This window comes from Arvicanthis niloticus, chromosome 1 (genome assembly GCF_011762505.2).
Source record: "Arvicanthis niloticus isolate mArvNil1 chromosome 1, mArvNil1.pat.X, whole genome shotgun sequence".
In the NCBI taxonomy this organism is placed as follows: domain Eukaryota; kingdom Metazoa; phylum Chordata; class Mammalia; order Rodentia; family Muridae; genus Arvicanthis; species Arvicanthis niloticus.
In genome coordinates this window covers 18559548-18584475 of record NC_047658.1, presented here as the reverse complement: position 1 = coordinate 18584475, position 24928 = coordinate 18559548, and the positions used below count along the sequence as shown (strand labels likewise).

Here is a 24928-nt window from a genome sequence, read left to right as displayed (position 1 = left end):
ACTACCCGGCACTACAGTTGTGGATGGTGCCCAGCAGTGTACATGTCAGACACTTAAACTCAGGTTCTTGTGTTTACACAGTAAGCACTTTGCCCACGGAACCATCTATCCACCCCCAAAATTAATTTTAGCTATTTGTTTATATAACCCAACACATTCAGAATACTTCCACTGGAGTCAGTGTCTTAATATTCTTCCTCTGGTTCCAGTGCTGATGATGGAGCCCAAGGCTTCGGTGTGCTCGGCAAGCTTGCCCACCCTGGGCCTGCCCCTATCCCTTTGGGGGTTGGTTGGTTTTGGTTTAGTCTGCTCTTTGAGATAGGACCTCACTAGCTTTGTGGCCTAGGCTGGCTTCATACTCAAGGTCCATCCGCCCCGTATCCCCAATGCTGGGGTCACAGGTGTGCCCCCATGATGGACACTCCATAGCATTCTAGCCCTGTGTGTTCCTGCTCCTTACCACCTGTTTCAGTTTGCAGTAGTAACCTCCGCCTGGACGCTCAGGAGCTGCCTGTCTGCCATTCCACCCAGAGTGTAGCTCTGAGATCAGGGTGCTAATTCCAGGGACTTCCTGTTGGAGTCACTGTCTGAGTGGAGCTTGTAGAACTGCTTGGGAATTAAGGGCAGAGGTGAGGGTGATTTGTGGAGGAGGATGGTGTGAATGTTTATCTTCTCAGTCCTTCCTCATTCACTTAGTGCATCCTGGAACTGACCAGCTGTTAACAGAGCGCCCGCTGTATGCCAGGCACGGGCTGCAGCTCATTCATAGCCATACCCATGAAAATGTTCTAATTATAACAATAATGAGTTTCTTGGACAAAAGTGAGTGGAAAGCACTTCTAAGGAAGTTACAGGCGCTAAGACCAAAGGGCTAAAACACAGGAGTGGCTGGAGGCCAAAGCCAATAATGTCCCATAGCCCAGGAATAGGAAGGAGGCAGAGAAGCAGAGAAAAAACTGCCAGAGGAACCAGATTGTGTGCAGCTTGTGTTCAGGTGAGGTGGTGATGGTGTGTCACAGTGCAGGGACATCTCTGAGGAGGGGCACATGTAAGGCAAGGTGAGTGGGCAGTGGAGTCTGGAGGTGGCCCTGAGGCTCCAGTGGGCATTGAGAATGGTCAGAGACAGGTAGCATACAGACTAGGGTACATGGGGCAGCAGACAGCCGGGCCAGGTATCACAAAGGGAATCTTCTGTCATAGCAGAGGTTTAGGGATGGTGTAGACATAAGAGTTAGGAGAGCTAGGACATGAGGAAGGAAGGGGTGTGAGGAGGGTGCTTTTAGGTGCTGTTGCTGAGGGAGGCGATAGGAACCAGGAGAAGCTCTTCAGTGATTGGTTGGTCACAGCTCTACCATGAGGTACTCGGGCAGAACATGAGACGTGGGCTCCCATGGCAGGGTGTAGACCCCTCCAAAACCAGCCCCAGCACCCTGCAGCTCATGGGCCACCGGGAGGAGGAAGGGGTGGCAGAAAGCTTATAATCTTGCCACTGGTGGCTGCCTGTGGCCTTGTGTGCCTTGTCCTCTCTCCACAGGCAAGAGCAAAGAGGCGGAGATCAAGAGGATCAACAAGGAACTGGCCAACATCCGCTCCAAGTTCAAAGGCAGGCAGCTGGCCCCGGGTCTGGGAGGGATCCAGGGCCCCAGGTGCTTAGGAGAAGCTTTCTCACATGGCTCCTTTTCCCTTCCTTTGCCTCAGGGGACAAGGCTTTGGATGGCTATAGTAAAAAGAAGTATGTGTGTAAGCTGCTCTTCATATTCCTGCTTGGCCATGACATTGACTTTGGACATATGGAGGCTGTGAACCTGCTAAGCTCCAACAAGTACACGGAGAAGCAGATAGTGAGTGCAGGAGACTGGGTGGGTGCTGGGGCAGAGGGAGGAGGCTAAGGTCTGGATCCCTGGATCTGCAGGAAAGAAAACTCGGGTCTACACTACTGCATGCTGGTCTAGTGTCCTTTAGCCACAGGTGTCCAGCTATCTCCTCTCTGCCCTACAGGGGTACCTGTTCATCTCAGTCCTGGTGAACTCGAACTCTGAGCTGATCCGGCTCATCAACAACGCTATCAAGAACGACCTGGCCAGTCGCAACCCCACCTTCATGTGCCTGGCCTTACACTGTATTGCCAATGTGGGCAGCCGTGAGATGGGCGAGGCCTTTGCCGCGGACATTCCCCGAATCCTGGTGGCTGGGTGAGGCACTGGGGACCATCAAAGGTCAAGAGTAGGAGATGAGAGCCAGCTTTGCTTATGGCACCTGCCTATGTTCTCCCACCTGGGCTTGAGATCACAGTGTCTCTGTCTCTCATGTCACCAGGGTGCCTAGAGGGTGTTAGGACCCATCCCCACCCGGTGGTCGTGTGTCTGAGACACAGCATTAGTATCTCCTGTGGAAACTTATTTCCTCATCTTATTCAAGAGACAGCATCTGTCCTGTGCCTGCAGCACTAATGGCTGACACTGGTGCCACCAACAGAGGTGGACAGTCTTAGTGTCACCACCAGGAAGTGTCTGCTGGGGGAGGAAAGGCAGGGCTTTCAGACTAGCTGGGTCAGCTGGGCCCTGCGTTGTCTGACTACTCCAGGAAGCTTCTCAGCTGGTGTTTGCTGAGCAGTTTCCATTTGTTTATAACATGGCTCTGATTCTCAAGCAGCAGTGGCAGGAGAGCCTGTGTTCCCAAGTGCCAGGGTACCTGAAGATGTACAGGCTGACTGCGACTGTGGCTCTGCTGATAGAGCCCTCGCCTGGCATGCGAAGGACCTGGGGTCCTTCTACCTTGGCACCTGTAAACCACATATGGAAGCAAGAGGAACAGAAGTTCAAGGTCATTTTCTGATAGTCAGTGGTTTCTAGGCCAGCCTGAACTACATAAGATACTGTGTGGAAACAAATTCTTCTGTTTGTTTGTTTGTTTGTTTGTTTGTTTGTTTGTTTTAAAGATAGGGTTTTTCTGTATAGCCCTGGCTGTCCTGGAACTCACTTATGTAGACGGGATTGGCCTTGAATTTAGAGATCTACCTGCCTCTGCATCCAAAGTGCTGGGGTTAAAGAAAGCCTTTTTTTTTTCCCCCCACACCTAGCCTTTTCTAGGTTTTAAACTTGTTTACGAAACTGGAGAGCTGGCTCAGTGGTTAAGAGTACTGGCTGCTCTTCCAGAGGACCTGGGTTCAATTTCTAGCACCCACATGATAGCTCAAAACTATCTGTAATTCTGGTTCTAGGAGATTGGATGCCCTCACACAGATATATATGTGGGCAAAACACCAGGCACATAAAGTGAAAAATAAAGATAAATGCATCATCTTAATTTAATATTAAGTGTGTGTGCCAGAATAAACATTTTGTGAGGCAGCCTCTCTCTGACACACACACTCTCTCTCCCTCTAGATAATTTATTTTTGTTTCATGAACATCGATTGGTGTTTTACCTGCATGCATGTCTGTGTTAGGATGTCAGATCCTCTGGAACCAGAGTTACAGACAGCTGTGGGTTCTGGGAATTGAACTTGGGTCCTCTGGAAAAGTAGCAAGTGTTTTTAACTACTGAGCCATCTCTCCAGCCCCCTAGACTCATTTTTATCACTTTAAATCATGTGTAGGTGTGTGTGTCTATGTGCTGGTGCATATCAGTGCAGTGGCCAGCGCCAAAGGATTCTTTTCAGCTGGAGTCACAGGAGGTTGAGAGCTACCTGACATGGGGGCTGGGAACCAAAGCTGAGTCCTTGGCAGAGCAGCAAGTGCTCTTAACTACTGGGCCATCTCTCCAGCTCTGAAGGAAAAAAAAAAAAAAAAAAGGCTTTCTTTAGCAAGTTAGAAGGGATTTTCCAGGAGATGATAGTGTTCTAGAAGAGTCAAGAGTCAGTGATTACCTGAGGATATAGGCCTTCTGCAAAAGGCCCAGCAGGTTCTAAGGCTCTGGATGTAGGTATGTTGTCCTACAGGGATCACGATGGAGGATAGTGAGCATGGGAGAGACTGGGGGTCTGCCTGTCTGTCAGGCAGTTGAATAACAGGAGCAGTGTTGTTTTTTAGAAAAATCACTATGGCTGCCATTCGTGGAGGTGAGACTTGTGTTCCTGGCAGTAGATGAGGCGCTGCTGGGGTGCTGACAGGGTGGCTGATCTGGGTGTAGTGAAGCCTGTAGGAAGTAGAAGGACTGTGACAAGTCTGAGGCCAGCCTAGGCTCCACAGTAAGACCCTATGTCAAAAAGAAAAGAAAGACTTTATTTTGATTTGAACGGAGGAGCAAGAGTCAATATTAGTTAATGGAGTCTTAAGATAGCCAGCAAGTGAGGTACATGTAGGCCCAGCCAGGAGCAGCCAATCCTGACAGAGTTGGTCTCAGGCAGCCTAGGCTTCTAAGGCCTTTTGTGATCTGGGGGAGCTGAGTGTTGTATTTTGGGTGAGGGAGGAATGTAGCCTCTGGGAGTAGAGAAAAGCTTGTCCAAGTAGAGGCTGTGGGAAGCCACACATCAAAGTGTAGGTGTCCTAGAAAGAAACGCCCCTGGGAACTGTATGCAAAATTACCTGTCTCAATCCTTTCACAGTGCAACCAGAGTTGGCTGCCAGCCTGCTCTGTGTGTTTTGTTTGAAACAGAGTATCATGTAGCCCAGGTTGGCCTTGAGCTTATCCTCCACCTTCCTTCGACTTAATGTTGGGATGCAGGCTCACACCTCCACAGCTGCCTCATCCTGCCTGGGTCACCAAACACCCCCAAGTTCACCTTTGAAGTGATGTAACCAGGCAAGGCTAAGCACCTGCTGTCCCAGAGCGTCCTTCAAAGATTGGTTATTTTTATTCTATGTGTATGGGTGTTTTGCCACCTATGTATGCACCCCATGTACCTGTATGTAGTGCCAAGGAGGAAGGCTGTGAACAGAAAAGAGAAGCAGCATGAGGTGGGCCCTGAGGTGACCCAATGTGCTATGTCCAGGTAGGGCTGGAGAATGGGCTTGCATACAGGAGGAAAAGGATTAAAAGGCCATTATGGGTGTAGCACTGGAGAAACTGAGGCAGGAGGATTAAGAATTTAAGAAGTTAATAGTTTTAAACTTAAAGGTTTGAGCTAGGCTCTCACTAGGGAGCACAGGCTGGTTGCTTGTCTGCTTTGGGTTTGATTTGCTTGTTGAGATAGTCCAGTGTAACCCGGGCTGGCCTTGAACTCACTAAGTAGCTGAGGATGACCTTGAACTGTTCTTCCTGCTCCTTAGCCTCTGAATTTAGACAAGCACACAGTATCTATTATCTGTGTGTTTGTTTTTGAGGTAGGATTTCACTGTGTAGCCTTAGGTGATTCCTGCCCTTCTGAGTTTTGCTGTCATGTACCGCCATGCCTAGCTCAAGTCTGCTAATTGTGTACAGGGCAGTGGTTCCCCCCAACCCCCCACAGGGTTTCTCTGTTTAGCCCTGGCTGTCCTGGAACTCACTCTGTAGACCAGGCTGGCCTTGAACTCTGAAATCCGCCTGCCTCTGTCTCCCAAGTGCTGGGATTAAAGGCATGCGCCACCACCGCCCAGCGAGGGCAGTGGTTTTTGATATACTCTTGTGTGCAACCATTAACTACTACCCATTCCAGAGCACTGTTGTCTCTCCCCGAGAGAGCAAGAAAGCAGCCCCTGTACTGTGGGCAGGTCTGTCACTCCCTCACGCCTTGGAGCCCACTGGTCCATGCTGAAGCTTTGTCTGAAGTGACATGGAATGTGAAATGACCAGGTCTGTGGCTTTCTCTCAATAAGGTGTGTTTGAGTTTGTTCGTGTGTCTGTGGTGGCTGTCAGACTTGATGCCTGGTGCTGGGGAGATGGCTCAGTTGGTAGAGTGCTTGTGGCAGAGGCATGAGGACCTTGTGTTTGGAATCCACAAGCACACAGGACAGCTGAATGTCTTTACCTGTAATCCCAACCATGGGCTGCCAGGACAGAAGGGTGCTGGGGCCAGCCTACCCAACTTCTCAGTGAGCCCCAGGTCAGTAAGAGCCTATGTAAACATAGACAGACAGCTACAGAGGAGGTTACTGCTGTTGATTTCCGGTCTTCATATGCACACACACACATTATACATACACAAAACCTGCACAGCATACACATACACTGCACACACTATAAACATGCACACTATACAGACATATATACTATATATACACACATACACACATGGGCAGGGACACACACACGAGCCTGACAGAGTATGTTCTATCTGTCCATTGTCACAAAACTCTACCTTTTGGCAGACATGCTGCTCTCATCTGAGTGGAGTCTGCAGTACTCTTGTGTTGGTTCCTAACTGTGAAACTGCTAGGTCAAGGTTTTGTTGTTTTTAAGACTGCGTTTGTCTGTGGAGCCCTGGCTGTCTTGGAACTCACTCTGTAGACCAGGATGACCTCAAATTCACAAAGATCCACCTGCCTCTGCTTCCTGAGTGCTGGGATTAATGGTATGTGCTACCATGCCTGGCCTGGGTTGATTCATTTTGAGACAGGATGTTTGTTGTTTGGGCGGGGGCACAGTCTCATAGAACCTGGGCTGACCTTGAAACCACTATGTAGCCCCTATTATCTTTAAACTTAAACCCTCTGCCTCAGTCTCACAAATGTTATAGTTATTTGGCTCAGCTATCAAACCTATCTCCAGACTCTCTTCTTACCTTATTTTAAAGATTTGTGTTGTAGTAAATAATATTTGGGGGTCTCTACACCACCTTAGATCATTCAGTTCCCAAATAAAAGACACAAAACCTTTATATTTACAAGCCTTAATTCACTACAGCTGGGCTGATATCAGCTCTCTATGCTATTTTGTCCACTTCTGTCAGTGACCCCGAGATGTGACTCGCCGTGTTCCACCTGGGCCGCTCCTACTCCAAGGGGCCATCCCTCATGGCCGTGCGCTCATGAACCACCTACCCCTACTTTGTCTTTCGTCTCTCCCCTCTCCTCATGGCCTCTGCTTCAGACTCCTACCCAAGCCCTGGGAATCAAAATCTCACCTATGTCTCTCTTCTGCCCAGCTACGGCTGTAGGCATCTTTATTGACCAATCGGGGATAACTTGGAGGTTAAGGTTACATAGCATCATCACTTGATATATGTGAGGATCTCCTCATAGGGGAACCCGATCCTGGGGTCCTATATTTAGCATTACAATACATAACGACAGACTAAACCTCAACGGATTTGTTTTATTTTAAACCGTGTGTGTGTGTGTGTGTGTGTGTGTGTGTGTGTGTGTGTGTTTGAGTTCATGCATTTGAGTAGAGGTATTCTTAGAAGTCAGAAGAAGGAATAGACTGAGCAGTGTGAATTAGCCACTGAGCCACCTCCACTCTTGCCTTGACCCTTCTATTTTTATTTTAAGACAAGCTCTTACTGGGCATGGTGGTATGTGCTGTTACCCAGCACCCAGAACAGATTTACGTGAATGTGAGACTACTCTAAAACACCTATTGGGTTCTAGGCTAGCCAGGGTTCCATGGTAAGAGACTATCTCAAAATGGGTGGGGCGAAGGACTTGCTCTATTGCCAGCCTGATCCTGAACTCACTCTGTTGTCTAGACTGCCTTTGAATTTAACTGTCACCCTTCCTCAGCCTCCTTAGGGCTTGAATCACAGATATGTGTCACCAGCCCCAACTTATCCCAACTTTAAAAACTATTTAGTTTTCTGTGAATGTGTGCTTATGTGTACTGGATATGTACAGCACACCACAGAGACTATCTCGTGTCCTCTGGCTTTGCCCTCTCCCTTCCTGCTTCCCTGAAGTCAGCGTCGTCTGGATTCACAGTTGTGTCCATCCTTCCTACCTGGCTGCATCTTCATGCACTGTCGCTTGCAGCACGTTGGTCTGTCTTCTCCTGTTGAGTTTCACAGTTACTGACCAGGAAATGTACAGGAAGACAAAGAAATCCACTTCTTCACTGGAGAGTTGATACAGGAAGAAGGCAGGGCTGAGCTCCATGGGTTGAGTGCTTGCCTTGCATACCCAAAGCCCTGACTGGTTTCTATGCACAGTACTGTATAAACCTGTGTGGTGGTGTGCACGTCTCAGTCTGAGTGTAGAGAAGGGATCAAGAGTTAAAGTCTTCTTGGCTAAAGAGTGAGCTCCCAGCCAGGCATGGGGGCACCTGCCTTTAATCCCAGCACTCCGGTGGCAGGTGGATCTCCGTGAGTTCAAGGCCCACCTGGTCTACAGAGTGAGTTCCAGAATAGTTGGGGCTAAACAGAGAAACCCTGTCTCAAGAAACAAAAAAAAAAGGGGGGGGGACAGGGGAGGAATCAAGACTAGCATGGGTTAAAAGACCCAATCAGTCAACTAATAAATGAGTTAAATAACTGATAAGTAAGTTAAAGAGAAAGCCAGAGAGCTGCGATGTGGCTGAAGGCGGCAGAGTAATTAATTGCCTAGTGTGTATGGAGCCCAGGTTCCAGCCTCAATTCTTATAAATTGTGCATATCTGTAACCTCAGCCAAAGGGTCAGAAGTTGAAGGGCAACCTTGGCTTTTGAGGCCCTGACTATAGTGCAAGAGGCTAAAGTCCAAAGTTGTCAGCCTAGAATACTGGATGGGAATGACAGGACCTCTAAGACTTCAAGGAGAACTGTTTCCTGCCTCTCCTCTGATTTGTTCTGTCCCCAACTCGTCGGTTGTCGGCAAGGTCTTAGTGCTCAGATGTGTTTCACAGTGCGTCTGCTAGTCTCTTCATAATCTACCGCAATGCAGGTAACATGAAGGGGCTCAAGACGCAGGGTCAAGCTAGCCTGCACATTTTGCCTGGCCCTGCCAATTGTTTTGTAGATGAAGAGACAGTCCCTGGAGCAGTCAGGGCAGTGTCCAGGTGCTTTGGGGTTGCTCTGGCTACCTGTGTTCTATCCTGGTCACATGGCAACAGATAGGATGATGGGTGCCCTGGGGCCATGTATCTCTGACTGCCCCTTGGTGTCCCCACAGAGACAGCATGGACAGTGTGAAGCAGAGTGCAGCCCTATGCCTGTTGCGACTCTACAAGGCCTCACCCGACTTGGTGCCCATGGGCGAGTGGACGGCACGTGTGGTGCACTTGCTCAATGATCAGCACATGGTGAGGTGCCCGGCCGCCCCGCCCTTGTGCCTGCAGCCCGTCTTGACTTCTGCCCCATCCCTGTCCTGACATTCCAACCCAGATCTCATGTCCCTAGTGTATATGCTCTGCCTGATTTTCAAGAGACCTTCCTCCTTCCTTGATAACTCCTTGGCTGCCTGGGACTGTCCTCATCTCTGATGCAGAACCTTAAAAAGATTTGCATATTTCTGTCTAGTTCCCATAGCAAGGCCAGTTGACTGACTGTCTTGCAAAAACTTACCCCACCCAAGACTCCCAGTAGCCCACCCTGCTCCTGACTCCTGAGGTGACTTACCCTAATGCCAGGGCCTTCCCAGTGACCCCCAGCATGAAGTCCCTCATGCCTGAGCTCCTTGCAGGGAGTGGTCACAGCTGCCGTCAGCCTTATCACCTGTCTGTGCAAGAAGAATCCGGATGACTTCAAGACCTGTATCTCCCTGGCCGTGTCTCGCTTAAGCCGGGTGAGTGCTGTCACACTGGCCGTGGGAGGGTCAGGCGCCCCTGTGACTGTGATATCTGTCTCTCCTCCCTTCCCTAAAAGGCAAGCCAGCCTGTGCTTAAAAGCCAAGGCTCTGCATCGGCTTCACTTCTGTGTACTGCTTTTCCTGCCTGGCTCAGGGGCTGCTGTCAGTGCTGTGTGCAGCATGGCCGTGGTGGCTAAGATGCTGAGAGCTCCCTGCCTGCTCGTCTTTGTCTACACGCCCCTCTTCTGCCTCCCACCACCTCCACCCCTGTCTTTAGAGCACTCAAGCCTTCTGTGTGCCTGGCTCTCTATGTCTGAGTCAGACCTTAAGGTGGCCCTGTCCTGCTGAGAGGGAGTGTGACAGGGATGGTGACTCAGTCACAGACTGCCAAGAAGGGCTCTGTACCATGGATTGAGCCCAGCATTGTGGACACCTTGTGGAGGTCCTGGTCTAGTTTGGGAGACAGGAGAGCTTCTGGGATAGCAATCCAATGGAGACTCAGATAAAAAAAAAAAAAAAGAAAGAAAGAAAGAAAATATTGTCCGGGAGGCCATAAGTGTTTCAGATCCTTGGGGAGAAGGAACACCTATGCCTACCATTCATTCTGTCCCCAGCCTCTTGTTACCACACATCTGAATGTATTAGGTGCCAGGCCCAACAGGGTACAGAGATGAGGTCACTGTCGCCTAGGACACATGGTCATGCCACTGGCACAGAACACTGTGGGGAAGGCTTCCTGGAGAAGGTTGTTGGGTTTTTTGTTTTGTTTTGTTTTGTTTTTTGTCCAAAACAAGAGTTTCTTTGTGTAGTCTTGGCTATCCTGGAACTAGCTCTGGGTTGGCCTGAAACTCACAGAGGTCTGCCTGCTTCTGCCTCTCGAGTGCTGGGACTAAAGGCTTTTGCCACCACTGCCCAGCTTGCAGAAGGATTTTCGAGGTGGAGTCGGAAGTTACCCTGAGGAGTGATTGTCATACGATCTTCTGACCTGTACTGGACCAGGGACGGAGGAAGGATCAGACCCAGCTCCTGACCCTTCAGTAGTTCCTCTGTGCTGAGGATACAGGAACCATGGTGGTTAAGGCTGTAAAAGGCAGAGCCCAGGAGTAAGTAGAGAGGCTCTGCCTGTCCTAGGGACTGTCACACAGGGAAGTAGCAGAGACTTTTGTTCTCTTCACTGTTACCAGAACTGCTTGGAAAATTCAGAGTGAGGTGCTGGGGCACGGTGCACACACTGAGGAGGCTGAAGCAGGAGGATCTTGACTTTGAGATCATCAGGCTTAGTTCTGGTCCCATCCTCAGGCCACTCTATGTCCTGGTGTGACCATGTGTTCTTCAGGGCCTCTGCTGCTTCCACCCATCATTCCTTCCTTCTGCAGATTGTCTCCTCAGCCTCCACCGACCTCCAGGACTATACTTACTACTTTGTTCCTGCACCCTGGCTCTCTGTGAAGTTACTGCGGCTGCTACAGTGTTACCCACCACCAGGTAAGGCCTGTGGGCTGCCCACATCCCTCTTCTCCTGGGCAGCACTATGCCTCCAGATTCATGGGAGGCCTTGGGTGTGTGTGGGGGTGGTACACAGCCTGGTGCCCTGACCTGTGCAGCACCTGGGGTGGCACAGCTCGTCTTGTCTTCGGCCCACCAATTTTTCATAGCTTCCATTCTGTGAAATGAGCTGGTTGCCATGCCTGCTTTACAGAGAAGGTCCATTGCCCCACTCTGCCTGGCAGCTGCCTGTGCAGCTGGGGTCTGGCTGGTATCCCTCTACCACAGTAGTGAGGCACTCTGGGGACGCCGATCAGCTTGCTTTCTGTGAAACTCAGAAACCCTGGCCCCAAATAGTGTGTAGTGGCCCTCCAGGGTCACTCAGTCTCTTGACCTCTATGGATAGCTTTGTGGGAAAGCTCGAGCTCCACGGTGGCTCTGGGATAGGCTCCTGGGTTCTCCATACTTCTGTGAGAAACCTCAGGAGCATCAGTGCAGCAGAAGGGGAAACTGAGGCTCATGAGAGTGGAAATGAGAGACTCATTTCCAGCAGAGTCAGTATGGGGGTTGGGGGGAAACCCAGACCTAGAAATTGTTGTTCTAATGTTAGAAGGCAGAGGCCCAGCCAGGGCCTGCCAGGCTTGAAGGCAGCCGGGCCCTCCCATGGAGGGTGGGTGCAGGCTGCAGAAGGCTCAGCCACTTACCCTCTCCTCCCCCAGAGGATGCGGCTGTGAAGGGGCGGTTAGTGGAGTGTCTTGAGACTGTGCTCAACAAGGCTCAGGAGCCTCCCAAGTCCAAGAAGGTGCAGCACTCCAATGCCAAGAACGCTATCCTCTTTGAGACCATCAGCCTCATCATCCACTATGACAGGTGCTGTGGGCAGAGGCGTGGGCAGGGTAGGGCCCTGGCCCGAGGGGGGGAGGCTGGCATCTCACCCTGGGTCTGAGGGCCAGCAGGGCCTGGGAGAGGACAGGTGTGAGATGGTCCCCTGAGGTGGGTGTGAATTGCTGCATATCTTGTTGTTCGGTCCTGCATGCGGAGGCCTGAAGTCAGGGCTGGATTCTGCTGGCCGTATCCCGACTCTAGTGCTTCTCTCTGTCTGGGTTCCTGAGGGTTCCTCGGAGGGACACAGTGGGATGCTGGGGTGGGCTCACATCTCATCTTCCTCTACACTTCACTTGTGCCTGCCAGCGAGCCCAACCTCCTGGTCCGTGCCTGCAACCAGCTGGGTCAGTTCCTGCAGCACCGGGAGACGAACCTGCGCTACCTGGCCCTGGAGAGCATGTGCACGCTGGCCAGCTCTGAGTTCTCCCATGAGGCTGTCAAGACCCACATTGATACTGTTATTAATGCCCTCAAGGTACAGCCCTCTGCCCCACTCAGTGTGGCCTGGTGCTTGGTGGCCCTACATTGGGCCCAGTGCAGCGTAGACCCAGCTTGTTCCTGCTCTCCTTTCCTCAGACGGAACGAGATGTCAGTGTGAGGCAGCGAGCAGCTGACCTCCTGTACGCCATGTGTGACCGGAGCAACGCCAAGCAGATTGTGTCGGAGATGCTTCGGTACCTGGAGACTGCCGACTATGCCATCCGAGAGGAGATTGTGAGCCTAGAGGACAGGGCTGGACGCTGAGTGTTGGGAGGAGGGCCAGCACTTGGGCCACAGTATAAGGGAGGAGGGCTGGGTTCTGACCCCTTAGGTTGAAGGAGGAGTGTGGGGACTGGACCTCTAGGTCTACGGGAAGAAGACTAAGAGTTAGGAATCCTGAGTCTAAGGGAGGGGTCTGGGAAGGGAGGGCCCCTGGTTGTTAAGATGGGGCCAGCCATAGATCATAGATCATAGTGACCCTCCCATGGGCATAATTGTCCACTCACACATTGCCACGTCCCATCACAGGTGCTGAAGGTGGCCATCTTGGCTGAGAAGTATGCAGTGGACTACAGCTGGTATGTGGACACCATCCTCAACCTCATCCGCATTGCAGGCGACTATGTGAGCGAGGAGGTGTGGTACCGAGTGCTGCAGATTGTCACCAACCGTGACGATGTCCAGGGTTATGCAGCCAAGACAGTGTTTGAGGTTAGCAGCTTTCACTTTGACCCCATAATGGAGCTTGGCTCCCAGTCGAGAGCAGCTGGGCAAGCGTATGCCCTACCAGCGGGGCCAGCATGCTGCTCAGCCCCAGTCTTGGCTCAGTTACCCAAGGAACGGGGAGCTGCAGCTTCGGGCCTTCCCGGGTGGGAAGCATACAGTATCTGTGTCGAATCTCTGTGCAGGAGAGCAGGCCCTTCATTCCTCACTATGCAATGCTTCCCAGGCTCAGAGAGTGGCAGTCAGTCGTGACGGCACATGTGGCAATGGTTAAGAGGGTAAAGTGCCGGCTGTGCAGAGTACTCGTGCAGAAGCTGTGTGTGTGTGTGTGTGTGTGTGTGTGTGTGTGTGTGTGTGTGTGTCTAACTCCAGCACTGTGGGGCAGAGACAGACAGGTTCCGGGAGCTGGCTGGCCAGTGAGGCTAGCCAGAATGGGAACTCTGTGTTCAGTGAGAGACCCTGTCTCAAAAAATAAGGTAGGGAGTGATTGAGAAAGATGCCTGACACCTTCTGGCCTTCGTATCCTTGCACACGGGCATGCAATCCTGTGTGCACATGTGCACACACAGAACATGGGGTGAAAGCTACTCATGGCTGTCCAGGAAGTAATCAAGGATAATGCACCCCTAGTGCCCTCCCTTTTCCAGGTAGGTTCTGCCTCCCACGGTTTTAGGACCTTCCTAAACAGTGCCAATGGCTGGGCACCAAGCACTAGACAGATGGTACGTGTGGGAGGTCTCAGTCACACTGTAACACTGAGTCAGGCTAGTCACCCCTCAGCTCCCCCAGGCCTCAGTCTCCCCGTGTACATTTGCTGAGGTCACAAGGACTCTCCTATCTCTCCTAGCCTTGTCCTCACGCTGCCTTCTCTTGCCTCCTCCCAGGCCCTCCAGGCCCCAGCCTGTCATGAGAACATGGTGAAGGTTGGTGGCTACATCCTTGGGGAGTTTGGGAACTTGATTGCTGGAGACCCACGATCCAGGTGAGGGAGCCTCATTCTGGGGGACCTCTGAGGGGCCTGGGGAAATGAAGAGGCTGGGAGCTGGGAAAAGATGGGATTCCTAGGGACCCTCTTAACACACATCCCAGTTAAGCCTGCATGAGGACACAGTCTCGTCTGGGAGTGTGGGTGACAGGCATGTCTGCTGACGCCCTCCCTCACAGCCCACCCGTGCAGTTCTCGCTGCTGCACTCCAAGTTCCACCTGTGCAGTGTGGCCACGCGTGCTCTCCTGCTGTCCACCTACATCAAGTTCATCAATCTCTTCCCTGAGACCAAGGCCACCATCCAAGGCGTCCTGCGCGCCGGCTCCCAGCTGCGCAATGCTGACGTGGAACTACAGCAGCGGGCAGTGGAGTACCTCACCCTCAGCTCTGTAGCCAGCACTGATGTTCTGGTCAGTGCCAATGCCCCCAGTCCTTGGGACCACCACCCTCTAGGGCCAGAAGTGTCCCTGACCTCCTGTCCTGCCCACAGGCCACGGTGCTAGAAGAAATGCCCCCATTTCCTGAGCGCGAGTCATCCATCTTGGCCAAGCTGAAGCGCAAGAAGGGCCCTGGGGCAGCCAGTGCCCTGGATGACAGCCGCAGGGACACCAGCAGCAATGACATCAATGGGGGTGTGGAACCCACCCCCAGTACTGTGGTGAGCCCAGTTATGGAGCATGTGCCCAGGCTGGGTCCACTCTGCCTTGCCCTGTCTCACCTCTACCCTGTCTTCCCTTGATTGCAGTCAACCCCCTCACCCTCCGCGGACCTCTTGGGGCTGCGGGCAGCCCCTCCCCCTGCTGTACCCCCGGCTCCCGTAGGCGGGAACCTCCTGGTGGATGTCTTCTCTGACGGCCCCACTACACAGCCCAGCCTGGGGCCCACTCCTGAGGAGGCCTTCCTGAGGTACCTCCTGTCTTTGTCCTACTCAGTCCCACCCCTTCCGTCTCCCTCCTGTCCCTAGGTCTGGTTGCCACTCTGGACTCTGCTGCCCTAGCTACCCTTGCTGTCTTCCCATAGCTGTGTCTCAGTCCACTCTTCCTTCTCTCCTTCCTCTTGCCTCTCTTTCCCTGGCCCTCTTGCTGCCTCTCTGGGATTGGCTGCCTGCCACACCTGTCTTCTCTGTCTGCTCTGGGATTGGATGGCCCAGCGAGCTGGAGCCCCCTGCCCCTGAGAGCCCCATGGCTTTGTTGGCTGACCCAGCTCCAGCTGCTGAGTAAGGGGTGGCCTCTGGCTTTGGGTTGATGGATGTCCCAGGGTGGGCTTTAGGGGTTCCTGATGACTAGCAAATGTAGGCTTAAAAAATAGTGAAAGTTGGGGTTCATAGGAGATCCCTCTGCTGGGGTCCCACTCCCATAACTGAGGATCTCTGGGGAAGCTTGGCCTGTAGGTTCTGGGGTCTGCCTTCCAAGAGAGTGTTGCCTATGCCTCTTTCCTCCAGCCCCAATCCCTACACACCTCACTTCGTCCTCTCCCCCAGCCCAGGTCCTGAGGACATAGGCCCTCCCATTCCAGAAGCGGATGAACTGTTGAATAAGTGAGTTCTGGGTGAGGTGGGCAGGGAGTGGGGACAGGTGGGGAACACAGAGATGGGTGGTCAGGGCCGCCCCTTCTGACTCCCACCACCCCGCCTAGGTTCGTGTGTAAGAACAGTGGGGTCTTGTTTGAGAACCAGCTGCTGCAGATCGGAGTCAAGTCTGAGTTCCGGCAGAACCTGGGTGTGTCCTGGTGGCCCAGAGGTGGAATAGGGGTACTGAAGGGGTGGGATTGTTAGCACATCCCCTGGCTGGGCTGGAGGCAGGGTACGGGATCAGAGGAGCTTGGATGGAGCCCTCACCCACCCGCTGCAGGCCGCATGTATCTCTTCTATGGCAACAAGACTTCCGTGCAGTTCCAGAGCTTCTCGCCCACCGTGGTCCACCCTGGGGACCTCCAGACTCATATCCTGTGCTCTTGTGCCCCAACCCACCCCTGTAGGCTACTGGGAAACAGACTCATCAGGTCCATACCTGTTCAGCCCCTCACTGAGTTAGGCAAGTCACTTCTAAAGCTGTATGCATAGTAAGTAGGCCTCTACTCTGGCACAGGTGACAGTAACCCAGTATACAGGATGTATGACTCCCGGCAGGCACATCAGGTGCCCTGCTAGACACCTTACCTTTGCTGATGTGCTTCTGTTTGGGGATCTTGCACTCAGGTTAACCAGGGATGCCCAGTGTCGGCCCTGCAGTGCATCGGCTGAGGGCCTTGCCTCCTAACCCTGCTTATGCAGGTCTTTCGTTTAACATAGCCTAGGCTGACCTCCACTCACTCCACACACTAGGCTGGCTTTGAGTCAAGGTGAGTCTTCTGTCTCTGCCTCCCAGGTGCTGGGAGAATAGGTGTGCAGCAGTGAGCCTGGCTTCCTAGGCCTTTTGAAAGAGCAGTTGGGATGTCCTGGAAGGTGTGTGGCAGAGCCAGGCCCCTCTCCCTTATATGGGCCTCGGTCCGAATGTTTAAGACTACAACAACTAGCCCTTCCCCCTCTGCTTCTCTCATCAACCTTTCCAGAGCCCAGGGTAGTCATCTCCGTCTGAAGTAGGACAGGGTAGGTGAGGATATAGATACCAGCCATACCAGTAAAGTCAGGCCTGCATACAGATGGCGACAGCACTTGCTTCCATCTAGCTGCATGACCACTACCAACACAGACATGTTCTGGTGCTGGGTGATTTCATCTACCCTCAGGACATTTTCATGTACCTAGTTTATACTAGAGGCTAAGAAAACACCAGCTTGCCCACCAGTATCCATGTGGCTCGCTGCCTATTGGAGCCAGGAGCCGAGGAGGCTGGAGGATATTCCTAAGTGTCCCACATCTCACAGGAGGAAGGAGGTGTAGGTGAGTCTGCAGTTGGCCCAGAGCCTCTAGCAGACCTGGGCTTGTGCTGCCCCATGCTGCCCCAGTTGTGCCACTGGTGTCTCTGGCTTCCTTGACTATGGGGCCACAGCTGGCAGTGCAGACCAAGCGTGTGGCTGCACAAGTGGACGGTGGTGCACAGGTGCAGCAAGTACTCAACATTGAGTGTCTGCGAGACTTCTTGACGCCACCACTGCTGTCCGTGCGCTTCCGGTGAGTGGGAGCAACACCTTGTGGGGTGTGGGGCAATGAGGCAGGGTCTTCAGGAATGGGGCCTGGCTGAGCTGCTCCTCATCTGTTCAGGTACGGTGGCACCGCCCAGTCCCTCACTCTGAAGCTCCCAGTGACCATCAACAAATTCTTCCAGCCCACAGAGATGGCGGCCCAAGACTTTTTCCAGCGCTGGAAGCAGCTGAGCCTGTGAGGGGTGGGGCTGAGGGCGGGGCGGGGCTGAGGGGCGGGGCTCCAAATGCCTGACAGTGCTTTCAACCTTCCAGCCCCCTGCAGGAGGCACAGAAAATCTTCAAAGCCAACCACCCCATGGATGCTGAAGTTACTAAGGCTAAGGTGAGAGAGACTGGGTGTTTAAGGGGTGCTGACCACTGGATGGACCAGTTCTCACATGAGAGTTTAGCCTGCAGTAGGCTGGAGGCTTCTCAGCTCTGCTTCTTTAATACCCACCCTGTTCTAGCTTCTGGGGTTTGGCTCTGCTCTTCTGGACAATGTGGATCCCAACCCTGAGAACTTCGTGGGTGCTGGAATCATCCAGACGAAAGCCCTGCAGGTGGGGTGTCTGCTTCGGCTGGAGCCCAATGCCCAGGCCCAAGTGAGTGCTAAGGGTGGACCTTTCTGTGACCCTACATTCCTTGCACCCAGTCCCCCTTCCTGTGCCTCTCATTATCTTCTCTTTACCTACCTCACCCCTCTGACTTTGTACCCCTTGTTGCCTTCTCTCCTCTCCACAGATGTACCGCCTAACCCTGCGCACCAGCAAAGAGCCTGTCTCCCGTCACTTGTGTGAACTGCTGGCCCAGCAGTTCTGAGCCCTGGACTTGCCCTGGGAAATGGCCAGTGCCAGGCAGCCCTGGGATGGAGGCAGCTGTGGTGGAGGGGGACAGCGAGGGGACCTCCAGTGTTGACAGCGAGGACCCCAGGGTGGGGGCATGCCTGGGAGCTTCCTCTGGCCTTTTGTATTTTATTTTTGTTCATCTGCTGCTGTTTACATTCTAGGGGGGTCAAGGGAAGCACCCTCCCTCCCTTGTCCCCTGAAGCACAGAGGGGAGAGGGGCCGGGGAAGTAGGTACCTCCTCCCCTCCCCCTCCCTCCTAGTCCCCCTCCCCCTCCCTCCCTTTCCCCATCCAGGGGCTGTGTATTATTGTGAGCGAATAAACAGAGAGACGCTAATATTACCCAATCTATTGACTGCCCACCCTTAGTGATCAAAGGAGGGGGGTGAGGGCTTGTAGAGTGTGGGTGGCCAGGTGTCGCAGCCCATGGGTGGGGCTCTGAGGGGACAGCAGCAGCAGCAGCAGCCGTAGCCCTAGCTGCACAGCCACGAGCTGCCACCCCATGCCTGGCCCTAGCACGAGATAGCAGGCTCTGGGCGTCTGGACTGGGTGGACTGTATCCTCTTGTTTCTCTGCAGTCCCTGGTTCTGAGGAAGGACAGGGAGGACTGTGATGAGCAGCACAGTGCCCTCGTCAGAGCCCAGTCCATTCCTTCACAGTAACTCCCAGATCAGCCTCTTCCCGCCTAGTCTTGCTGTCCTATGATCCCTGTGTGGACTCAGACAGACCTAACATGTAGTTGACACCAAGTGCCTCACCAGCACTGGTGTCACCCTCCTGAGGATCACACCCTACTCACAAGTGTGAACCTCCAGATTTGCACACTTGTGAGGTCTTTATCTGGCTGGGCACTATTAGGTCCCTGCCTGTGTCTCTTGGGGCCTTAGAGACCTGGGACAACTTCCCAATGTGGAGTCTGCAAGCTTCTCACTTGCCTCAGCTTGAGCAAGGCTCTGTCCAGCACTGGAGGGTGACAGGAACAGCTGGTTGAGCCTGGCCAGTTAGCATTGCTCAGCATTTAGGATGGACAGAACCAACAGTCCTTGCCTAGGATGCTGCAGTAAGTTCTCAGTTCTTTTGAGGTACTGGATAGCCCAAGCTGGCCTCAAACTCCTGGTCATTCTGCCTTAGCCACCATAGGGCTGAAATTCCAGGTGTGGGACAAACTATCCAGCCCAGAACCAGTGCTAACTGTAAAAACACTGGCTGGAGAAGAAGTCGGAATTTAGTAAGACTGACAGGGGCAACTCAGGCATGTGATGGGTTCTCTGCTTCAGGGTGTGCATGCCATGTGGGATCCATGCCTACCACTGACCTGGTGAGAAGTGGGTGGTGGCCACCAGCGTGTAGAAGTTTCTAAGGAGGCGTCTGCGCTGCTCAGGGGAAGGCTCTAGAGAAAATTGAGCACCTTGACTAGGTGGCCTCTGGCTCAAGACCCTCCCACTCACTGCTTCCCCACGCACCTTTATCCTTCGAGGGCTCCACGGTAAAGAGGCAGCGTCTCAGTTCCAAATGGAGTAACAACAGACTGGGGAAAAGCACTATTAGGCTGTGTGGAACCGGCAGAGCAAATGGCCTTCCCAGCCCTGGGCCCAACTATCGAGCCTTACCCAAGAATATCGCTGTGCAGCGGGAACCCGTCGGGTAGCGCCCTAGGGCCCAGTGGCAGGCAGGCCCGGAGGGGCTCCAACAGAGGCTGCCACCAGCGTTCCAGCAACTATGGGGTAGGGGGTGAGGTGGAGGGGGCGAGATAGCAGCGAGGTCAGGGCTGGCCCCTGGTGGAGCTCGGTTGGCCATGGCCTGCATGCAGCAGGTGGCACCGAGGGAGGGGGCGTGCAGGGGCAGCACAGCAACAGTTTGCCTAACCTGTGGGTCCAGCTGGCCGAGGGGCGGGCGCGGCCCGCACAACAGACATAGCTCCAGGCCCCGCAGCAGCGACAAGGTCAACAACCGGTGCGGGACCTGTAGTGGGGCGCAATATAGGACTATGCATGCCCCCCCCTTCCGCTGGAGGCCCCACCCTGGTCCCGCTCACTCACCGTGGGGCTCCCGTGTGGCAGATACACCGGGTAGTCACGAGCAGCTTGCGGTGGCAAAGACCCCACCAGCCAGGGGAGCAACACAGCTTCAGGCATGCCTAGGCGCCACCAGCCCTCGGTGGCTGCCACCACTCGGCCTGAGACCAGCAGGCTGACAAAGGCCGTCCCAGTGGCCTCCGCGAACCCCGAGAGGGTTTCCTGGTAAAAAGGTCAAACTAGATGTCATAGCGCAGGAGGGACCTTCCCGCCTAGGCATGGAGGGAAAGAGCAGCCATGAGACCAGAGACACTCCATCCAACATACAAGGCTGCCAAGCTCCTGTTTCAGACCCTCTCGGTGAATGCTTTAACTTTCCTGTTCAGTCAGCTTTCTCATTTCTCCATATACTGCATACTTATTTTATCTGTTATTTTTTAAAATTTTATTTCTCCTTCAGTTTTGGAGATGGAACCCAAGGCTTTGGGCATGCTAGCTAGGCAACTCCCCTACCGAGCCACATTGAATTTTTGAGTCATGTGTTCACTGAGCTGCCTAGATTGGCCTTAAACTTTGCATCCCCTTCCTCAGCCTCCAGGATAGCTGGAGTGGCAGGCCCGCACCAGGAGGCCCTGCAATGCAATAGTTTAAACAACAGCATCTACAACTTGATCCCCTACTTGCTGAGAAGGTGCAATCCTGACCTATGGAAGCTCTGAGGTCAGGGCGCATGCCCAGGAGAGGCATGAGGTTAAGAAAGGAAGAGTGGGTGGGCGGGGCAGAGCATGGCTTTAATCCCGGTACGGTACTCCAGGCAAAGGCAGGTAGATATTTGTTGGAGGTCAGCCTGGTCTATAGATCAAGGTCCAAGATAGCCTGGGAACCCTGTCTTGGGGGGTGGGCGGAGATTTGCCTAGACAGGAGAAAAGCCCCCTGCAAGACAGAGAGGCGGGGTGCTTGCAAAATGGAAGCACTGCAGGACAGCAGGCGAGCAGTCACCCCGGTGAGGAAAGTTCTTTTAGAAAGAGTTTCAGGTAAACTATGATACCAGGATGATAAGACGGTGCTAGGACCATGTCCAGAGGGAGAAAATAAAGGAAGGCTGAGCAGAACCATGGGACACAGTTATTTCTATAGCTGCCCCAATACCTGCATGACAGACCCCTCTGGAGGAATGACACAGTCCACACACTGGGTCAGGTCCCCGATGAGCTCTGAGTTCCCCAGGAAGCTGTCAATGAGACAGTAGCTGGCCTGTTAGAGGACAAAGGAAATGTCTAGAACCCAAGTGGGCCCAGATCAGCCGATAGAAAACTGGGGCTAGCTCCAGGGTTAAACAAGCTCTCCAAGAACCCATGGGCCCATGCTTTCACAGTGCCTACTGGGAATTGTAGTTCCAGACAAACAGACACAGTTTAGGGATCCTAACTGCACCCACATCCCACAGCCTCACCCTCAATTCTTTCTTCAGTCTTTCTACATTCCGGATATTGGTCACCTCCTCAAGTCCCACAATGAGAACCTGGAAGAATCACATAGCATAGTGCAATCCTGCACAGGATCTAGTCAGATCGGACAGTACTTGGATGGGTGTCGAGAGGAAGGCCAGGTCTGGATCCCTGCATTTGAAGGAAGAGGGCTGGTTCCTGGATTCCTGGGCATGAGGGAAGAGGGGTGAGGTTTGGATGCCTGGGTGTGAGGGAAAAAAAAAATGCAGAGGTCTGGACTGAGGGGTATGGGCTGGGAGTCCAACTCTCTTGAGTTTTGGAGAGAAGAGGGCCCCCGTCTCACCATGGCCCCAAACACCATGTGGAGCATTCTTTCCAGCTTCAGCTCAGAGGTGCCTTCCTCAGATGACAGCGCAATGAGGGTGATGCTGTGGGGATGAAAGATGAGAAGCAAGAATGAGGTCAGGCCTGGGAAACGGAGCCAAGTGCTTCTCAGTCTCCCAGCTATTCCTATACTGTTGGCTACATCCTGACGTGAGAAATCAGGGATCAGAGAGGATGAGGATTATCGAAGATTCCCACAGCCAAGTTATCACTGACAGGACTCTGGGATCACCTAAGCCAGGAACCATTGCCTGGATCTTGTTCCCTTGCTCTTGCCAAGGGACCTGTCATGGAAGTTCTTCCAAACCACGGTTGTGTCTTCTGTTCTTGCAGAGTTCAGTTGCACATCCAAATTCTGGCCAAACATGTGGACTCCATTGAGGGAGCCGATAACAGAGAAAGGGAGCTGAGAAAGAGTGGAAAAACATTGCAGTAGCTCTCAAGACCTCCCCATTGAGACCCCGCTGCCCCACTTTGCAGTCTCAAATTCCCCGAAAGTTCTTCAGGAAACCAGGTTGATTAGTTCCCCCATATCAGCTAAAGGTCCCGAACCTCTACTCCCTACATGACACTCAGTGTCAGCTTCCCAAACCCCTTGTTTAGACGCAGGAGTCGAATGCCCCCACCTGTTGACGGGAGGGGGCGCCGCCGCTGCTGCTGCGACAGAACAGGGGAACCCCGCTAGAGGCTGCGAGGCACAGCAGATGCACCGTTCTTCCTGGCCCCTCATCCCCCATCTGGAAGCCCGCACACGATAAGTCACCCCCCTGGAGACTCTCGGTGTGGATCTGGGAGCATGCGGGTAGTCAGAGTATGTCAGCGTGCTGTTTGGAGCCGCCAGAGGGCGAGAAGCGAGATGGCTAAAACCTGCCTTCATCAACGCAGCCCCTCCAACAGGATTCCTTTCCGCCTCGGACGGAAGTCATCGTGACCCTAACAAAGATGGCGGCAAGTACTGTTCCCGGACAGCTTCACAGTTTTTGTATAACGAGAATGAAGAATCAAGCTTGAAGATGGTGATGTTGCCAAGGTGTTGCCTACAAACCTTCTTGTGTGTTGTAATAATTTACGTGCTATTTTTTTTTTTAACAACTGGTTGAAGACGGGGTCTGGCAACGTCAGCGTGGTTTTTTCATTCCATAGTGGTAAATACCTTGCCCCGGTCAAAGATGGCGGTACGCTCAGGCATTGCCTAGCAACCACCATTCACAATGATTTCTGTTTCAAAACTGTGAACCGCTGTGCCACGGTCTCCCTCTCATTTTTTCAGAGTGGTTTGATCCAGGCCGTGTTGCCTAGTAACCACCAAACGGGGTGGTTGTTTTTGTTTTTAGTGAAAGGCAGAAGAAAAGAGAACGTTTCTTTTCCAAAATCATGAAAACCACACAATTTCTGTAACGAATTCATGCCTATGATGGTGTACCGTGTGGAAAGTTAAAGCACTGAAAACCTCCTTCCATGCAACAATAGAAGTTAGCACCGCCGTACCAGGACGGATTTTCACAAGTATGATCCGGTACTATCACTTCCAAAGCTTTCTTCCTCCCAAGGATGGCTGGGAGCCAGAGAGGTGTCTCAGCACATCACAGAGCTTGCCACAAAGGCCTGAGAACCTTGCCTGTAAGCCCTGGAATCTTCATGGTAGAAGTAGAGAACCCACTCCACACGCTGACCTTCATGCGCGCATTGGCACATTCGCTATAATAATCAAATTTTATTTTGTAATTAAAATAGTATGTCTACAGCTTTATGTCTTTATTTTCTATTTTCTGGGAGAGTTGCGATCTGTAGGCCAGGTTGGCATAGAACTCGTGACAGTTGTTTGGCCTGGAATGGCAAACGCCAGCTGTTCTCATTCTTTCTGTCTTCCTTTCTTTCTCTTTTTTGTTTGTTCGATGTTTAGTGTATTTTCAAAGGATGGTCTCATGTAGCCCATTGCAGACCTGGGACTTGCTAAGTGGCCTTGAACTTCTGACTCCTTTTCCAACATCTCAACCTTTCTAATGTCTTTTCATTTTCTACTAGTGCAAGGAATTGAACAAGTTTCCATTGACACATATTAGATTTCTCCTGGTGAATTTCAAATGATACAATAAAACAAAAGAAATTTTTTGAGACAAAAAATCTTGCTGTGTAGCCCAGGCTGGCCTTGATCATTATGCTTGGTCCTCTCCAGTGTTGTCACTGTCATACCCTGCTCATTCTGTAAATCCTGAGTTAGCAGTTTTAGCTGCTTGATTACTGTAAGTTTGAAAACAATTGCTTTCTTTATTAAACATATTAGAAAACAATGTTTTTAATGATTTATTTATTTTTATTTCATGTGCATTTGTGTCTTGCCTTAATGGTTGTCTGTATGAGAGGGTGTTGGATACCCTGGAACTGGAGTTGAACTGTTAGGAATTGAAGACCAATCCTCTGAAAGAGCAGCCAGTGCTCTTAACTGCTGTCTCTCTAAACCCTACAAAACAATATTTTAAAGTAACTTAGAAAAAAGAAAAAAGAAAAAAGAAAAAAGAAAAAAGAAAAAAGAAAAAAGAAAGCCGCTGGGCGGTGGTGGTGCATGCCTTTAATCCCAGCACTTGGGAGGCAGAGGCAGGTGGATTTTTGAGTTCAAGACCAGCCTGGTCTACAGAGTGAGTTCCAGGACAGCCAGGGCTACACAGAGAAACCCTGTCTCGAAAAACAAACAAAAAAGGAGCTTTTTTGGATATTGTTTCTATTCTGGATTTTATTTCCTGCAGCTCTTGAGGAATAGTTAACAAGTGCACTCTGTACGTGGAAGAAACAGACACATACAATAATTTTAAAGCTTGTACATGGTTGCACAATCCCTTAAGGCCAACCTGGCCTACTCTCCTCAATCTCCTGCCAAATACACAAATAAATAGATAGATAGACAGTAGATAAATGAAACTTTAAAAATTCTACACACGCTTTTAGTTCCAGCACTTGGGAGACAGAGACAGGAGCATTTCTTGAGCCAGCCTGGTTTACATTGAG

At 52.2% G+C, this 24928-nt stretch overlaps 2 protein-coding genes across 8 annotated transcripts in view; one reads left to right on the top strand and one right to left on the bottom strand.

The window, feature by feature from the left end:
• The window catches only part of Ap2a1 (adaptor related protein complex 2 subunit alpha 1), a 31256-nt gene extending 12828 nt beyond the window's left edge, over positions 1-18428 (top strand). The window contains exons 2-24 of one of the 3 annotated variants that reach the window (XM_034500302.2): positions 1535-1603; positions 1699-1841; positions 1999-2192; positions 8939-9068; positions 9449-9550; positions 10930-11038; positions 11758-11908; positions 12230-12398; positions 12500-12637; positions 12932-13114; positions 14011-14108; positions 14291-14522; positions 14603-14770; positions 14858-15018; positions 15263-15328; positions 15593-15649; positions 15748-15830; positions 15963-16052; positions 17101-17224; positions 17315-17431; positions 17509-17578; positions 17703-17837; positions 17977-18428. In XM_034500302.2, coding sequence (XP_034356193.1) covers positions 1535-1603; positions 1699-1841; positions 1999-2192; positions 8939-9068; positions 9449-9550; positions 10930-11038; positions 11758-11908; positions 12230-12398; positions 12500-12637; positions 12932-13114; positions 14011-14108; positions 14291-14522; positions 14603-14770; positions 14858-15018; positions 15263-15328; positions 15593-15649; positions 15748-15830; positions 15963-16052; positions 17101-17224; positions 17315-17431; positions 17509-17578; positions 17703-17837; positions 17977-18054 — 2867 coding nt within the window. In that variant the 3' untranslated portion in view covers positions 18055-18428. Of the gene's footprint in view, positions 1-1534; positions 1604-1698; positions 1842-1998; positions 2193-8938; positions 9069-9448; positions 9551-10929; positions 11039-11757; positions 11909-12229; positions 12399-12499; positions 12638-12931; positions 13115-14010; positions 14109-14290; positions 14523-14602; positions 14771-14857; positions 15019-15262; positions 15329-15592; positions 15650-15747; positions 15831-15962; positions 16275-17100; positions 17225-17314; positions 17432-17508; positions 17579-17702; positions 17838-17976 lie in introns of those variants that run through there. The other 2 variants (XM_076933479.1, XM_076933478.1) reach the window with 2 other exon arrangements.
• On the bottom strand, positions 18413-22890 carry Fuz (fuzzy planar cell polarity protein). 5 transcript variants are annotated; one of them, XM_076933520.1, is made up of 11 exons: positions 22797-22890; positions 22177-22331; positions 21885-21969; positions 21547-21615; positions 21243-21347; positions 20118-20315; positions 19945-20040; positions 19689-19795; positions 19542-19606; positions 19394-19468; positions 18413-18665 (listed from the first exon to the last, which is right to left on the bottom strand). In XM_076933520.1, the coding sequence occupies exons 1-11, from the start codon at positions 22800-22802 to the stop codon at positions 18451-18453; spliced, it is 1176 nt and encodes a 391-aa protein (XP_076789635.1). In that variant the 5' UTR covers positions 22803-22890; the 3' UTR covers positions 18413-18450. The 5 variants fall into 5 exon arrangements, with proteins under 5 accessions (XP_076789635.1, XP_076789636.1, XP_034356215.1 ...); XM_076933521.1 differs by having other exon boundaries at positions 22210-22331; positions 22797-22887; XM_034500324.2 differs by having other exon boundaries at positions 22210-22331; positions 22552-22842.
• Between the last annotated feature and the right edge of the window lie 2038 nt (positions 22891-24928).